Source organism: Pimephales promelas, chromosome 10 (genome assembly GCF_988280905.1).
Source record: "Pimephales promelas chromosome 10, fPimPro1.hap1.1, whole genome shotgun sequence".
NCBI classification, from domain to species: domain Eukaryota; kingdom Metazoa; phylum Chordata; class Actinopteri; order Cypriniformes; family Leuciscidae; genus Pimephales; species Pimephales promelas.
Window position 1 is genome coordinate 7,838,002 of NC_142778.1, and position 18,024 is coordinate 7,856,025.

At 38.7% G+C, this 18,024-nt stretch overlaps 1 protein-coding gene across 1 annotated transcript in view; it reads left to right on the plus strand.

Annotated features, from left to right (window-relative positions):
• Positions 1–2,144, plus strand: part of LOC120473829 (transmembrane protein 255B) — a 39,226-nt gene extending 37,082 nt beyond the window's left edge. Inside the window, exon 9 of the mRNA XM_039663867.2 lies at positions 1,166–2,144. Within this exon, the coding sequence (XP_039519801.2) occupies positions 1,166–1,330 (165 nt within the window). The 3' untranslated portion in view covers positions 1,331–2,144. The remainder of the gene's footprint in view (positions 1–1,165) is intronic.
• Positions 2,145–18,024: the final 15,880 nt, after the last annotated feature.

The following is an 18,024-nucleotide window of genomic DNA, read 5'->3' on the forward strand; positions in this document are numbered from 1 at the left end:
ACATTACAATTGAACCAAGCCACGTAAAAACAAGCAAAACTAACCTAAGAAAACAGCGACGCTATAAACATTGCGATGCACGTATGCCCGACGACAGCGGAGGTGACTGTGGTGTGGGAACGACAGTGCTCCATCAGTTCTGGGAGATCGTGGTTCACAGAAACCCTTTGGTTGAAGCATCTTTTTGCTTTGTCCACTTACATCTGTCTTTGTTGACATCCGCCATGTGTGCGCAAACAGACTGGCCGGAAATGAACTCGTCTTCTGACGTGTTAAGGGCATAAAACTTAATCGCAATTCATTATTTATTCGGAAAATAACGTTTCCATCAGCTTTTAACGCATTAGCCGTATATCGATCAAGAGAAAATCCGATGAGACCGAACGTACTGTATTTCATTTAAGTCGATTTTCATGAAATTTCATCGCATTTTACTGTTTCCATAAGGCATTTTTCATTCGATATCACTTAATTCGGATAAAAACGTGTCGATGGAAACATGGCTTGTGATTACAAGAGGTAAAAACGATATAAATACTGTTAGTTTTCTCACCAAAACCGCTCGTATTGTGTCTTAGGCTATCAATGTGTACTTACATTTACGGGTCATTAAATCATGTTTAATTTGGACTTGCTATTATATCAAGCAGGGACACCTTTGTTTCAATTTTTGTTTTGTGATTTCACCGGAACAAACAAAGAGTCTCCGAAACGGATTGAAGCGCATGTAGTCTGCGTGAGCCACGAGACACACTGTAACCGCTCCACCGATCACAGCGGCAATGAGTACTTCTTTGATCACTTGATTGAAAAAACAACGTATTTCAGCGTTAGATCGCCTCTTCTTTAACAAACGAATGAAATGAATTCCCTGCCAGCAGGGGATGTTTTATGTATTTCTATTGGCAGCTACATCCGTGCCGCGAGAAGTTTTAAAAAGTGGTGGGGACAATATCAACCCTGGCAAATTACGTCCCTGTGAATATGCCACATTGATAGGTCACAGCCTACCCATGACAAGTCTTCAGCGCATGTTATTGGCTAATACAAACTGTTCTCTGCACATTTCGTTTCATCAATCTTTTGGAGTTATACTGAATAGTAAAAACTAAAAAGATGATTAGTTTCACATTGAAGTGATGTATTTTCTCCATATTTCTTCCAGAGGGCATCACTCTATGTTTCTCCAGCAGTCCCTGCAGCAGCAACAGCAGGATCTAATGTATTTCCAGGAGGATCATCAGATACATCCCATGTACAGCCCAACCCTCCTCCATTCGCTCCCCTCTACAACCTGCTACCCTACAAGACCTCCAGCTTCTCAGCTTAGGACATCTGGATCCAGACCAAAGACATTTACACTGCACTCCCCTTAAGCACAACATGAAATCAAAATGGACTGTTTGCTTTCTGAATAAATGTCCCCGGTCTTATTAAGATTCATCATGCATGTTATTCTCCAGAAAAATTGGTTGTTTTCATTAAAACGTCTTTTTACTTTCTTTACCTCTGTAACCACTTTTATTTGCTGCAAGCCTGTGCAGATGAGAAAAGGAATATGAACTAATTGTATTTATCTACTTTTCATGACCAAACCCTGAAGGACATTCAGCTATATGTTTTCCACAATATAGACATTTATTGAAGAAATGCATTGCGAATTCCGTTTCATGTTGTCTTTAAGGTGATATTAAGATGCAAGTCTAGTTTTGACTATGGCTGCAGAATATACAGTTAATATATCACATTATAAGAGGGCTAATTTTAAAATAAATTACACAAAGGAATTAATTACAATCAGTTGTAGACTATGACTCAGTTTGAACTAACTTCACCATGGACTAACTCTAATGAGCTCATCAATCTGTTTTATTCACCCATAGCCTATACTTCAAAATCACAGTCATTTATTTCATCCACTTGAGAACTTGAGGGATAGAAACAGACCTTCAAAACTCTAATTTAGATGTGTGTATATGATGTGTAAATGTTTCTTTTGATAAAAGTGAATTGATGTTTCTGTGTAATGTACTTTCATTTTGTGCTCATGTCAGGGCATTTCCCCATGTTTAAGAAGAAGTTCATATTTTATACCAAAGGTTATACTTGGCAGTAAAATAAAAATATTATTTTTTTTGCTTATACTTACATGATTTTTTTCTACTGCACTATATCATGAGTTAAAACTACTGTACTATATCCACACTGAAACTCCAGTTTATAGTAAATATTTTGCCTCAATGCCTGGACGTTTAATCAAATAGAATCCTAATTAAATAAGATTGAAATGACTCAAAATAACTGCATTTAGGTCAATGTCCTGTTCATTGTACTCAATAAATGGACCTCAGTATTTTAACGCTTGAGACTAAAGTTATAAAATCACAATATTCCAACTTTATCTTTTCTAAAATAGGCCCTACTGTGTGTGTGTGTGTGTGTGCATATATTCATTCATGATTTGTAATCACAACATTATTTCTTTTGTCAAATCAATTAAAATAATTTATGTAGTTCAGATAAGTTTCTGATGATTAAATTAATCACCATTGTATTAACTAAATTTTTTCCATTTCAATGAACTTACGGCAGCCAGGTTACTTCATGATTATTTATTTATAGGTTACTTCATTTTTTAAGTTAAACCAACAATATTTTTTACAGTTTAACGGGACGGAGGGTTGTGTCATTTGTTCGCTCTCTTTTTCTCTTTTTTCATGGTGACGAACATATTGTCACAGTCTTCGTCGATGAAGTGCAGATCTGCACCTGTCTGTCTTTTAGCAGAGAGTCAGCAGCACGTATTTTTTTTCGGCGCCCATGTTAACAGATTAGAGCATTCACTCCGCACACAGAGGCGGGTCGGCAACGCGTAGCAGGAGCAGCAGTGCCGCGATCGTTTCGGCATCCTGTCTATTTTTGCCGAGCGGCTTACGCTGAATTAAAGCAACATTGCATTGATCATGGCCAAAATACACAGCAGTTTTACCCAAAAGCGCATTGATGATATCTATTGTGTTTTAAACAGTCGATCAAATGACCTTCATCAATTTTCAAAAGAAAACAAAGTCAACAAAAACAAAAAGATGAACCAAAAATTATATGGCTTATTAATTAATAAAATAAGCTTCTTGACAAGTCTTTTCTCTTAAATGTATTTGAAAATGAAAAGAAAACTTACCCATTATAGAGTACTTTGACTGTAAACACGCAGCACGCGCCAACTCTGTCAGTATGAAAGCAAAACGCGCGTGTCCTGCTTCCGCTCACCGTACGCACTGCTGCTGCGCTGCTTACGCATATGGTGTGAAACCGGCGTTAGTCTTCACTCTTCACTACACTTCCCAGGTTACCACACCTGATCTCGCTCCCTCAATCACATGTCTTCACCTCGTTAGTGTTCATTTGCATTTAGTGCTCTCTGTTTGTTCAGTCCGTGTCGGTCAATGTTTATGCTAGGTGCTTTGAATGTGGATGGCATTGTGCATCCTGTCTGTATCCAGTTTGAGTTATTTCAGTAAAACTATTTGAATTTGTACTTTTGCCTCGACTGCCTTCTTCTGCCAGCATCACACCCATGACACATATATAAGAGTAATATATATATATATATATATATGGTGTATGCTTTAAATACATGACATTTACTTAACAAATGAGTTGTAATTCACCTTTGGCTAATGCTGCGTTCAAGGCAGGTTTTTGAGCACGTAAATCACGACTTCAAACCACGACTTACGACTTTGTAGCATTCCAGGTCATTCACGCCAAACTACCTAGATGTAAACAAACCAGCATGGCGGACCTTACGGGGCTCTATAATAATTTCTAACGCCAAAGGTGCTTACTCCTTGTTTATTTGTGGGAAACTGAGGAGGATAAATAGCGCACGAGGCAAGATAAGCTATTATACCTTTTACTTAACTTTATTTGTATATTTGGAAATGTATTTGGTATTAATGTATCCTTGCACTCAATGGACTGAAAACTAGTTAACGTTATATTGTCCTAATTGTATTCTCACCGAGTACCGCCTGCAGAAACACTGCATCCGTAGGGGCTGTCATTGTAGTTTTGTATATGTTCGCGGGCCATGTGACGTCAGAACTCGTAACTGGGAGTACATCGGTCTAGTACGAGTTCACGGGTGGGAAGTCACGGGTTTGACTGCCATTCCAGTGCACTTTCACGGGTATAAGGTTGGAAAAACACGAGTTACAGGTTGCCTGGAACGCGGCAAAAGCCCCACCCCCTTTAGTTACTGTTGCTACATCCGTCAAACTTCATCTGGGCTCTGGTTTGGTATCAACATGGCTTATGCTGTGACAGCTCTTCCTGCTGCAATGTTATCAAACTTTTATAAAGCAGCAAATAAAGTGTCCGACAGAAGTTGACAAAAGGGGCTGCAATATGCGTTTGAAGGCTATATTCAAGACATAAACAGCTGAAACGCAAGAAACAACAAGGCATCCAAAAATAGAGGCAAAAACGCATATCTTATCGCGTATGTTACAAATGCCCCAGGCACAATGTTTAACCACATTTTTGATAAAACTACGACGGTGATAGCCTGCTGAGACCAAAAATATGAGACGCCTGTGTTGAAAGGCAATGGAGCGCTATGAAAAAGTGTCAGACCTCTGTGGGAGCTCGTTCTTGGCATTCTAGGGCGTGGCTTAGCCAAAGGCGAATTAGCCATACAGATCATTTTAATCTAATCCTAAATTAATGAATCAAAAGTGATAGCTTTGCAGGAGCAATGTGACATGATTAGTTGACCCAAAATAAAATTCTGTCATTTATGTATCTCTCCAAACCTTAAAGGTCACATTTGTCTAATTTCAACCAACTTTGTTGCAATGTAGTGTGTCTCCTTACCACATTACCTGTAGATCTCCCCGTTGAATTTTCAGCTAAAGTCCACCAGATGACGTCTTTTGGCAGCTCCACGGCTTTTGTTCAAACTAGTCTGACTCTGTACTTCTGCATTTGTCATCTAGCACTGCCCACAGACAGTCGGATCGAGTTTCCTTACCTTTTTTGGAAAAAGGGAACACCACAGTCCCTTTCTCTGTTTCCTCTAACCATGAATATAGCACCCATTATTTCCACTGAACCACACTATTTTAAATGATGATCAAGCAATCTCATTAGCCATGTTTCCATGCACTTGTCAATCGAATTATCTGAAGTTCGGTAAAAAAACACATGCAAATAAAGCTGGTGAAAGTGTGTTTCCATCAAACGGCTTTAAAGCGAATAAAAACCTGTACATAATGACGTCACATGCTGTTTTGCGATCAAATTGGTATATCGAATTGATTTGAGACATTTTAAGATGTTTCCAATCATTTTCGCACTGAATCGAACAACATTCAAGCAAACGTTTGCGAACAAAGTTTTGTTAGACAAAACGGATTGCGCCATCTACCAACAAATTCACAAGTTGAAGCCTAATAATGCTTATTATGTGCCAGTTGATAGCGAAATATGTATGGGATAATGTATGCGAGGCGGTTGTTGAAGCGGTTGTATTCGCTATAACAACCGCCTCGCTATATATTATCCTGCTTATTACATATAAATCAACCAAATAAATAAATAAATCAATTATTTGACACAAAATATTGACTAGTTAAAAACGAGTTTATTGATTTAAAAACGAGTATTGCTTCTGCTAAAGAAAATAGTCTGTTCCGTCTCTGAACTGCGCCCATAGCAACGGTGTGTTATAGCAACGCCGCAGTCTGTTAACCAGAAATAACAGACCACATTCTACATTAGATTTCAACCAAGCCACGTAAAAACAAGCAAAACTAACCTAAGAAAACAACGACGCTATAAACATTGCTATGATGATGACGATGCACGTAAATGCCCGACGACAGCGAAGGTGACTATGGTGTGGGAACGACAGCGGTCCATCAGTTCTGGGAGATCGTGGTTCACGGAAACCCTTTGGTTGAAGCATTTTTTTTGCTTTGTCCACCTACATCTGTCTTTGTTGACATCCGCCATGTGTGCGCAAACAGACTGGCCGGAAATGAACTCGTCTTCTGGCGTGTTGCAACCATAAAAGGGCATAAAACTTAATCGCAATTCATTATTTATTTGGCAAATAACGTTTCCATCAGCTTTTATGGCATTAGCCGTATATCGATCAAGAGAAAATCCGATGAGACCGAACGTATTTCATTTTAGTCGATTTTCATGAAATTTCATCGAATTTTACTGTTTCCATAAGGCATTTTTCATTCGATATCACTTAATTCGGATAAAAAAGTGCCGATGGAAACATGGCTATAGGCCCAATCAGCTTGTGTCGTGTTTGTGATTGCTGGCAGATTGTTTTATGATTGAATTAGATGTAATATATATGCCCCTGTAATAATAATCAAAAAAGCAATAAAGTTGTTGGTGTCTTACTGCCACTAATAGTCATTTCAGCTGGAAACTGCTGGGACTGGATGTATACAGGAATGTTTTTGGAGTTAAAAATGTAGGTATAAGCTAATTTTTCCAATTAGACTATGATGCCATTATACAGCTTTAAAAAATAGTCGTATAAACTATACTTTTAGGAGCTTTTATGATCTTTTTCCCACTCACATCACATATGAACTCTTGGTCAGGACTTTGTGATGTCACAGGGTTTTTTATGACATGCAGGTCACCATTGTTTTCAATGAGAAACATTTTGAAACCTTTTGAAAACATGTCCATGTTGAGAAGAGGAAAAGTTGTATAAGAGTACATTTGTGAGTTTGCTCAAACGTTAGCATCCATTTTTTCACATGCAATAGAAAGTCACCCTGTGTGCATCTCACAACAGTTCATATACGAGCGATTACCATGACAGAATATCCTATCGTCTCAATGGAGTTCCAATGAGAAACCTTATGTACATTTTGGGGTTGCTGATGTCACTAACCCTGGAGGAATGTTGCGTAGTCACTACCACCCGTTTGTTGTAGCCCTTTTCTTTAAAAGTAAATATCTTCCTATGCTTTGAACTTTGAGCGTTAATGTTGTTTATGCTCAAACAGCAACATTTCACACTAACTAAAGTTACAAAAGTGGAATCATACTTTACCACCCCTATAACGAGTGGGTGAAACAGAATGATTGAAATGGTACATTTAGTGCACAATAAATATAGAAAGTAATGTAACAATAAATCCCAAACAACAGCAACAAATCCAAACCACAATACCTTGTTAACTCTGAAACTTTATCCACCAAAACTGGGACACTGTCAACAGCAGATTCATTCGTCTTGATTTCCTGGATGGAAACATGAAACATGAATTTAATGAATTACAGTAACACATCTTGGCAGAACGTATGATGACATACAAGCCAAATCCAATAAATATACCGAAATCACTGGGCTCGATTTGTCTGCAGCATGTGTTTCAGCGCTGCGATTATAAGAAGTGCATGTGTGTTCTCTGTCATTTGGATGTTTATATTCGGATTATATGAGACGTTTTTGCCTTGGATTGGGTAAGCTTCTCTCCAAACACTGTTCTTCTGAGGTTCAAAATTTCATCTTCATTGTCGGCAGTCTTTTACAGCTTTTACTGTGGAATGGGCTCCTGAGCAGCATATAGAGATATAATGCAGCAGCTCACTTGGAATGGAGAGCACAGACCTTGACACAAAATAGAAGTCTAGATTAAAGGTCACTGAGGAGAACATGAGGGAGAGAATGACAAAGAAACTGAGTGAGAGGGTGAGGAGGATCATGCCAGGGCAAACATGACCTTCATAGCCGGACTGGGATATTTGGCGTCAATGGCTTGGGAATGAGAATACATTCCTAACACTCTGGATGATGGGTGGACTAAATATTATTTTTACAACCCTAAAAATAGTAATTAATAATCAGAAACTCTCACACCACCACAGTGACATATAATAAGATCCCTTTCCTGAATAATACTGGCCTGTATTTTCAAATAAACCTCAATGCAAATACATAATTTAATTCTTGACATAATTTCTTGTCTTCTTGTCATCATTATACATGCATCAAAAATTGTAACAGGATGATAATGATGCGTCATTAGTATATTATTAAGATAAATAAATATCTTTTTATGATTTATTCAAATGGAGTAATTTATGTAAAATATTAATTTATTTGTCTATGTAAACACTTTAACATAGACAATATATACAATAGAACACATTTAGATAAATATAATTAATTAATGGCTGCCACACATATGTCGTGAATGGAAATCCCGCTGGACTATGCCCACGACGAGGTAACACAGTCTTATCCCAAAAAGTCATATAACTGACGTCTTGGGGCGTATTTTGACCATACGTCAATATCCGCCTTTTTAGGGCCCCCTTAAACGTCGGTAGATGGCGATCCCGGGCCGTCATACAACTGACGCTTTACCTTTAACGTCAGTTAGGTGACGGGTTAGGTTTAGGTCTGGGGTAGAGTTAGGATCCCATAACCTCATCTACCGACGTTTAAGGGGGCCCTAAAAAAGCGAATATTGACGTATGGTCAAAAGACGTCCCAAAACGTCAGTTATATGACGTCTTGGGATGAGACCGGGTTGGACGAGGCCATGCCTCTTGTGGAATGAGCCTTAATGCCCAGAGGTCATGGCAGGTCTTTTGATGCGTATGCGGCTGCGATCGCATCAACTATCCATCTGGATAGTGTCTGTTTCGAGGCGACTAGACCCTTAGTGCGCACACCAAACGAAACGAAAAGCTGCTCAGAGCATCTGAACGAAGCAGCTCGTGTGATATAGAATCTCCGTGCCCAAACTGGGCAGAGGAGATTGGCATCACCTTCGCTATCGGATGCAGGCAGAGCCAATAGAGAGATAACCTGAGCCCTGAACGGGGTACCAATCGCTTTGGGAACATCTCTAGGTCATTTAAGGCCTCTCAAGCCTCTCATAGCCATCATGAGCGCTTTGTTCAAAAATCTGAGGTCTAAAATCGGTCTGAGGCCGCCGTCTTTCTTGGGGACAAGAAAATAATGGCCGTAAAACCCCAACTCGCTCAGAGCAGGCGGAATCTCTCTATGGCCGTTTTGCACAATAGTTTTGCTATCTCTGAACAAAGCAGACCGGCTGCTTCAGCATTCACAGTAGTTTCGAGCCGCGCACGGAAACGGGAGCGCACTTACTTTGCTTGTGGTTACGGGACTTACACGCAGAGAGGAGTTTATGGGCCGTGTAACAGAGTGGGCAGAGGGGGGACTCGCGTGAAAACGGCGTTTGGGCGCAGGCAAGCGGGAAGAGAGACTAGCTTGTTGATTGCGGTGTACACTGCTGCAGTAGCCAGATGATCGGGGACTGACAGAGGGCGAAGTTAAATAACGATTGTTGCTTCTTTTTTTACTTACTTCTCAATGAGTGCGACCAAAGGAGAAACCAAAACGACCACAGGCTTTTCATTACGTCCCATCTTCTTACCGACCGTCAGAGCCAGCTGATAAGTTACACTTTTCCCGAATCATGTTGGAAGGACGCCAAAAATATCTTTCCAATCGACAAATGCCTTGATTGCAGTTCTCTGTTTGTCTATTAAAATTAATGCACTGTCGATTTATTTTACAACAGACGCGACAGCGGAATCTATACATCTCAATTCTTCAGCTGCAGTCATCTCTGAGGGAAATCAGTTGATAACGTGATGATTACGTCCTTGCAGATCACCTGTCCATCATCGTATAAAGCCCGCCCTGGCAATTTGATTGGCCCGTTCATTTCTTGCCTGATCATAATTACTCCTCAATGAATCGAGTCCAGACCGAACTTCCCGACCAAAAAATTTTGTGGGCGGAGTTCAGGCTGGCATCCAGGCTAATGCTGAACCACAATTTTAATGAAAACTGGGTGATAGCGTCTATCTGTTTAAATAAAACCTTCGCTTTCCCTTTATCCCCAATAAGACTTAGCATTTCCCTCCCTTGTACATACTTCTCTAGGTTTTTCCATTTAGCCTGATAATCTGTAGCACACCAGCAGACTTTAAAATGTTATTGATCACTTTTAAAGCTCTTCATAGCCCCTCTGACCTTTTTGTCCCACACACCAAATACCTTGAGATCCTCGGGCAGAGATGTGCTGTCTGTTCCAGAGGCTTTTATCATGTGAGATCTGTTTTTGTGTTTTATTGTTGTTGTTTTTTTACACTTGTTAAAGTACTTTGTGACTCGTATTTGAAAAGTGCTCATGATGAAAAGCAACATCAAATGCATTCCGAACGCGATGAAAAACATCATTAAACCACTTTCCGCAGCAGCTTCATGGGATGCCTGGCTCATGATCCTATCAGCTCTGGACATTACGTTACGTCCAGATATGTGCTGCCTCCTGCTCGTTAGATTTGACTGTCTACAGCTGCAGTATCAAAAACGTTGTGCAGTATTGAGTGTGGGATCATCTAACTGAATAATGAAGTCGAGGTTAAAGTGCTGCATCATGGTTGATAATTTAATGTGGTACTCAACATCCATCCATCCATCCATCCATCCATCCATCCATCCATCCATCCATCCATCCATCCATCCATCCATCCATCTATCTATCTATCTAGTTTTTAATTAAACTTCAGTGACGTGCTATTCCTTTATTTCCCCAAAATGTAGATTAATTGGAATGTATGTGATTTGTATTATATTAATGAAAAATATCAATAAAATAATGCAAGTCTTCTATACAAAGATTAATGTCACATTCACTTTAGTTTTATGTGTGCATTGAGTTGTTTTACATTTAATATACCAAAGTACATCAATCAATTGCTATTTCATAATAATACAAAACAAAATAACTCAACACACCTTCTGTTACAATTCAGAGCTGGCCCTTTAAGTCTCTCCAGCACACAGTTTAAACATTGACCAATGAAAATCCTGCTCCATTTGCATGCGGTCCACTAGTAGTACTAGTAGTACTAGTGGACCGCATGAAACACTTTACATGTTAACTAGTAAGACCTAAAATGTCCACTGGTTAAAAAGTTGGCGCATTTTGGACCTTACTAGTCAACTAGTCAGGCGACAAATGTTGCGCTAGTTAACTAGTAAAGGCCAAAAATATTTTACAAGTTAACTAGTAAGAGCTAAAACATCCACAAGTTAACTAGTGGAGGCCCATTTAGCCTTACTAGATAACTAGATACACACATATTGTCGCATGTGTGTAACTAGTGTGGTCCCAAAAGTGTAACTTAACTAGTAAGGCTGATTTTGTTCTTAATAGTTAACTAGTAGAAGGAATTTTGTCTGACTAGTTCAGCGCAAAGCCGAACTAGGAAAGACTTTGACCGAACTAGTTAGAAATTTTTCGAACTAGTCGACGACTTGACCGAACTAGTTTGACAAAAACCCGCACTAGTCGATGACTGCACATGACTAGTTAACTAGTGAAGTGCTGTAACTATCATACATGTTGACTAGTAACATTTTATTGCTTCTCTAGTTAACTAGTCGTGGGCAGTCGTCGACTAGTGCACGTTTTCATCGAACTAGTTCGGTCAAGTCGTCAACTAGTTAGAAAATTTCTGTTACCAGTATTTACTTCTTGTTTTTGGTCGAAGTCCACAGTAGTCGATTGTCGAGTTCACGCGCGCGATCATTGTTGACTAATGATGTTCAACATCTGATTCGGATGAACTATGTATTTGAGCTGATATTCTCAGAACACCACACAGCACCGTCATCGGCTGACAGCTGACAGTCTGAGTCTCCAATCAGTCAATGTCTCCAATGAGTCACCAATGATCGCGCATGCGAACTCGACAATCGACTACTGTAGACTTCGACCGAAAACAGGAAGTAAATACAGGAATTTTTGCTAAAGAAGAGTTGTTTCTTTTTTTATTATTGTATATACATAAAAAAGGCAGGAAAAATGGTATGTGCTACCTTTATAGTCTTTCTTCTAAAATATTAAAACCTTTTTACAGTCATTAAATTAAAACATTAAATTCTAAGATTAAATGGCTCTGTAGGAAAGAAATGTCGGATACGTTTTGGAGTAACACCACAGACATAATATAACACCACAGACATATTGCATAAAAGGTTTAACAATTAAAAGTTTATTGAGCAAAATAATGAAATTAAACATGAGTAGTATTACAAGTAATTGCTTTGATAAAAGAACATTTAGAAAACATCTTCAGTGAATAAATAATATATCCACAAACTTATTTAATAAAAAAATACATCTTCAGTGAATAAATCATGTTTCCACTGTAACACAAAACATAAAAATATCTGAACGTATTTAGTGAATAAATCATGTTTCCACTATAACACAAAACATTAAAAAAAAAACAGTACATCTTCATTGAATAAATCATGTTTTCATAAACTCATTTAACACAAAACATTCAAAACAGCTCACGGACTGGCTGGCCCTATTTATTGCAGTGTGCCTATAGGTGGTTTGGTTGTTATCAGTATCACCATTTTTTTTTTTTTTTTAGATTTCAGTGTTCTTGAAGGTATTCCCAAATGTAATGGATGATCTGAACAGACCTTTTGTTGACAGGTAGTGGCTCTGGGATGAAACAAATCACCTGATCGTCACTGTACCAATGTATGTCATCTCTGGCCGGGGCTTGGCCAAAAAAAAAGTTGTTTATGCCGTTCCTGTGTATACATTTGATTTTGATGTTGTGGTTCTCCACTTCCTGAATGATACCAGGATATGGCTGTTCATCGTAATTAAGAACACACAACTGTCCAATGTGTTTACTCTCTGACCCCTGGACGAAGTGAACAATCAAATGACAATTGTTTAGTTGCTGCAAGATTTTCCATTTTTTTCATGCTAAGAGATGCCTCTTGGAGTGCATAACATGGGCAGTCATACACACCCTTTTCAGCCTGGCAGAAACAACTTATGTCTCTGTATTTTAGACAGCTGGGTTCAGTGCTTCATCGTTCCCTTTATGGTGCTCATTATTTGCACTTCTTTCATCATTTGCACCCAGGCATCAAAATCCTCTTCTCCAACATAAAACAGTCATACCACTGTTCCAGAATGTTTCAAATGGTAAAAGAGGGATTCTGCATCGGGCAAATCTTGTCCATGCCTAACCAAATTGTCTGCAGTTCTTTTAAGTGTTCCGCCTATCCCATCTGGTGCCCCCTTGCCATGATTGGCTTCGAAGAAGTTCCAGGTGGTTGTGGAAAACCCTTTCTTGAAAGGTACAGTGGACCAAAGGTAGAAGTTGGCTTTCTGCTTATACTGTGAGGCTGGGCCATCACTAAAAAAAATGCAGACAGGTCACATTTGAATGGTTCTCTTGAATCATTTTAAGAACAGGATCCAAGTGGGCCCAAATGCCCAGGAGGGTCATGTCTTCTGCTTGGTGATATAGTGCAGGAGGGCACTGGTGCTGGCTCAGCCTGGACATAAAGCACACCTGTGTGAAGTGTTGCCTGTTTGTGTGAACCGCCAAAATGAACTGCCTGTATCTCTTTTGCATATATGCAGGAGTAATTTTCACTGAAATCTATATGGATGAGGCATTCATTTGGGCCAAGATTTTCATGCAGTTTCCTGTACATGACTCCACGAGCCGATAACATGTCATGATGGCCCTGTCGTCCAGATGGCTGGAGGCAACCAGAGGAACAAACCCCGCGGAGAAGGTGAAGGTGGCTATCCAGAGCCAACGCCACGATCTTTCCAGCGGGTTCCCAGCTCATATAGTTTTGGTCGGTTCTTCTGTCATGGGAGTGGAAAGCAGGCAGAGGAAAAGGTTCTTCTGTCACCAGACTGATCTCTTGAAGTACCGTGTGTATGACACGCCAATTCGTATTTCCATTTTTGGCGTGCTATCAACACGCATAATCGCTTTTCAGCGTGTTTATGAACGCTGTTGACTTAACGTTATTACTGTATATATAAATATATGACTTTTATTCATTTATGAGTGTTCCCCTACCATCCTAGGAAAAAAAAAAAAGATCGCTCCACAGAGATCTACATTTTGCATCGTTTCGCTCAGACATTTGACGGCGTGAGGACACGCGGAATCACTCCAACATTAATGGAGTAGACATACGCATACACGCGGATATCTCAAAATGCGTAGAGATAACACGCCACTTGACTCGAAAGTGGCGTGTTTGTTTACGCAAAAGTCATGATGTCATGAAGAAAGCAGGGTGAGGCAAAAGCTCCAATTCCAACATTTACTCAAAAAATGAAAATAATAAAACAGGTACAGGCAAGCTGGCAGAAAGATCACACACAAAACACTCAAACATTAACAAGAACCAACCAAGACTGAATGAACTGAGGGAAGCTAAACACAGAGACGGATGACAATAATGAATAGAATACATGTGACATGGATGACGCTAATTAACTAAACACAGGTGAATAAACTGAGGACAAACGAGGAGCGGGAAAACTGAATAGGACTAAACCAAAACACTAAGAAAATGGGGAACAAAAGAGTCAAACTTACATTCACAGTAGTACATGTTGGAATCCATGTTTCCCTGAATGATGCTCAGCTCCGCAGTGCCAGCAGCACTCATGCAGCCCCAGACCATAATGCTACCCTACCTACTATGCTTGACTGTAGGCAAGCAGTGGCGGTTCTACTTTGAATTACACTCAGGGCGAGACCCCCTTCGAGCAATAACGACCACGAGCGCGCAAAAGACGCGATGCGTGAACTAATCAGGAGATCCCCTTTACATCACTTCTGCGCACGGCACCTTCTCAGCAAGCAGGGCGCCATTGCCAATAATTGAATCGAAATGATAAAAAATAGAAAAACTTCGCGGCACAGAGTATTTTTTTTAACTCCTCGTGCCGGGCGACTGCTGTAGGCAAGACACAATTTTCTTGGTACTCCTGACCAAGGCATCGATCGCCCCACATCCTGGACATCATCTGAGCAAAACAGGTTTATCTTATCATCAGACCACAGGTCATGGTTCCAGTAATTCATAATCTTTGTCAGGTTGCTTAATGCAACCTCTAAAGCAATGTGAGGGGTGTACTCACTTTCGTGAGATATAAATCTTTCATCAAATCTTTTGGAGCTATACTGACATTTAAAAGATAAAAAGATTTATTTTACCTTTGAAACATCTATCTTTCTTCCAGAGGGAGTCACTTTATTGTAGTTTTATGGTAGTGCATTGTTGTTGGCATTCACCAGTTTGCACATTAAATGGTGTGAGATTGGCATTTAAAGGTCAGAGGATGTAAAAACATGAACTAATCTTAATAAGTTGTGTGACTCTGTGGATAAACATGCTGCGGTTTGAAGAAAAAGAAAAGGCATAGTTTATGACTTTACTGAACCATTAAACTGAACTGTTCTGAAAAAAACATGAAAAGTTGTGTTGGTTTAACTTTGGCAGACAATTGTGAATCTCACCATTGAGACTCCAGCCATATACTGCTCCCTAAAGGAATTTCAGTTGACACAGACGGGGCCATCAAAATAAGGCCAACAAAATCATCGTCCAACTGGAGGTTGAAATAAATTATATGAGATATTAGACAGGATTATTTTATGCAAAAAAAAAGTTATAACTTTGAACTTTGACATGTTTGAAACAGAACCCTCAACTGTATTACTTATATAAAAAAAAACATTAAAGGAGTTATAGATTTCAGAAACCCTTTGAAAAGATTCTGGTGACCGTTATGTAAACTGCAGCCAGCAACTTACTGTGCGTGCTCACACATTCGTGCACACGTAACGTGCAAGAGCTTGAACTGATGTACTTACGGTGAAGTTCTTTTTAGTTTTTCACTTTAACGAAAATACCGACGACGAGAGCTCCGTTTCAATGAATTGTTGCTTTCCTCTCAATAACAAAATAAATACACAACAAAAATTACAGCAGTGGAACAACAGCAGATATGTTTGCACTATCTTTTCACAATTCACCGACATCATATCAACAGATCGGGTTATTAAAATTACACTGTTATGATAGTTTGATTATAAAGTAAACATCTTTATAACTTCAAAAAGTTCATAGAGATCGCAAAACTAATCCATATGAATTAGAAAAACTTAGCAACAGTTTACATATAATGCCGCAGGAAAATGTCGGACAAGAAATCGGAAGAAATCTGTTGTTTGGAAGGGAGCTTGTGTGTGTCTCCAATTCAGTCCTCACGCAACCACCATGTGCATTGTAAAGACAATTGCCACAGTTAATATTTTACAGATTTCTCAGCTGTGAGAAACTGAAGACAGTTATGTGATACTGATCTTATTGTCCCAATTTATTAAAACGTGCCAAGTTACACATGTGCTTCCTTTTAAACACAAATCAAACCATTTACAAGCCATTTTATGATTAGCCGACCAGGGGTGTGTTTCCCGAAAGCATCGTTAGCCAACTATGGTCGCAAGTTCCGTCGTTATCAGCATAGTTCAACGAGTCGGTGTTTCCCGAAACCATCGTTCCAACGAACATTCGGAAACAGCATCGCAAAGTTGTGTGGTTTGAACGACAGCTCTCCTGTGGTTAGAAGCATCCTTTCTATATTGCATGACATTTGGATGTAATAAATCCTTATCTTGAGCATAATGAGCAAGCTGACATTCAGTACAACCGGTACCTTTTATTTAGAATACATACAAATGGAATTTACGTATTTTAGTTTGTCAAAAGATTTAAAGTACCGATTTTGAAGAGTGCGCATGTGCGAACGAGCCAAATATTGTTTGTCTGGTAATAAAGCAAAATAACTGAGGACAATTTGAAATAGTCCTCAGATAACATGTCTGTAATTTATATAAAACAAATCTAGTTTTAATTGGATCGCAAACAGTTTCATTAAAAGTATTTATTACTCCACCACGTGCGAAACCGTCATGGTTGAACGATACTTTGCGACAATGGGTTTCGGGAAACAGTCGCGACTACCTAGTTGATTTCTCAAACGATGCATCGTATTATGGTAGTGAAACAGCCAGTTACATCGTTCTACGGGAAACGCACCCCAGTTCTGATACTATTTGCAACAAGAAGGTTTAATAGTTTTCTTTTGTCTTTTTTATAATATCATCAAATAGGATCACTATCTGTTTTTGTTTGTTTTCTGCATTTTGGTGAATCTCAGAGGGTAGATTAAAACTTTTCTATAGTAATAGAAAATTGTTTGCCACCACAATTTGGCAAACACATTCTCACATTGTCACACTCTGTATGACTGTATGATTGCTGACCTTTCCTTGCGATGGAATAAATAATCTTTAAAGACAATTGGTACATGGTTTATCTCTTATTCAGTAATAGAAAATTGTTTGCCACCACAAAACAGAGAAAGTGTCTGTGTGTGTTTTATTATTAATTATCTTTCAACACTTTGAAAAAAAAAACTTTCATTTCGAGCATCTATTTACCATCCAATGCAATGATATTTATCCATTTTTAATAAGGCTGAGGTGTCCAAATACATGTAGAGATATTTACAAGAATGAAACAAATTCACAAATAAATAGAATGAGATACCACAAATACAAGGTAGGAGTTTTACGAATATTAAATAAATAATTTGATTGAATAGCTATTGCGTCACAACAGCTCAACATGGTATGGATTTGTTCTTTAAATATAAATTGTAGTGCAGACAGAGCCACTGATGTAACACACAACAGAAATCACACAAACAATATATTTATTTATTGCAAATTAATTCCACAGAACTAATAATAGAGGAATTATGTGAGCTTGTATTGTGAAAATAATGGTATAAAAACATTTAAATAACAAAATGAAGCAAACATGTCCAGTACAATTAGTAATACATTGGAAGAAGAATCGGGTAAAAAAAAAAAAAAAAAAAAAAAAGTGGTCAAATTTGTGCAAATATTTATAGCAGTTTTACTGACCTACATTATTGATCTAAAAAATAAAATAATTTAAGAAATGCATTATTAAAACTACAAGGTTTTCAAAAGGGCGACTTGCAGACCCATTTACGCCAACAAGGTGAAATTCGAGAACAAACATCATAACAGGAGCACATGATCGTT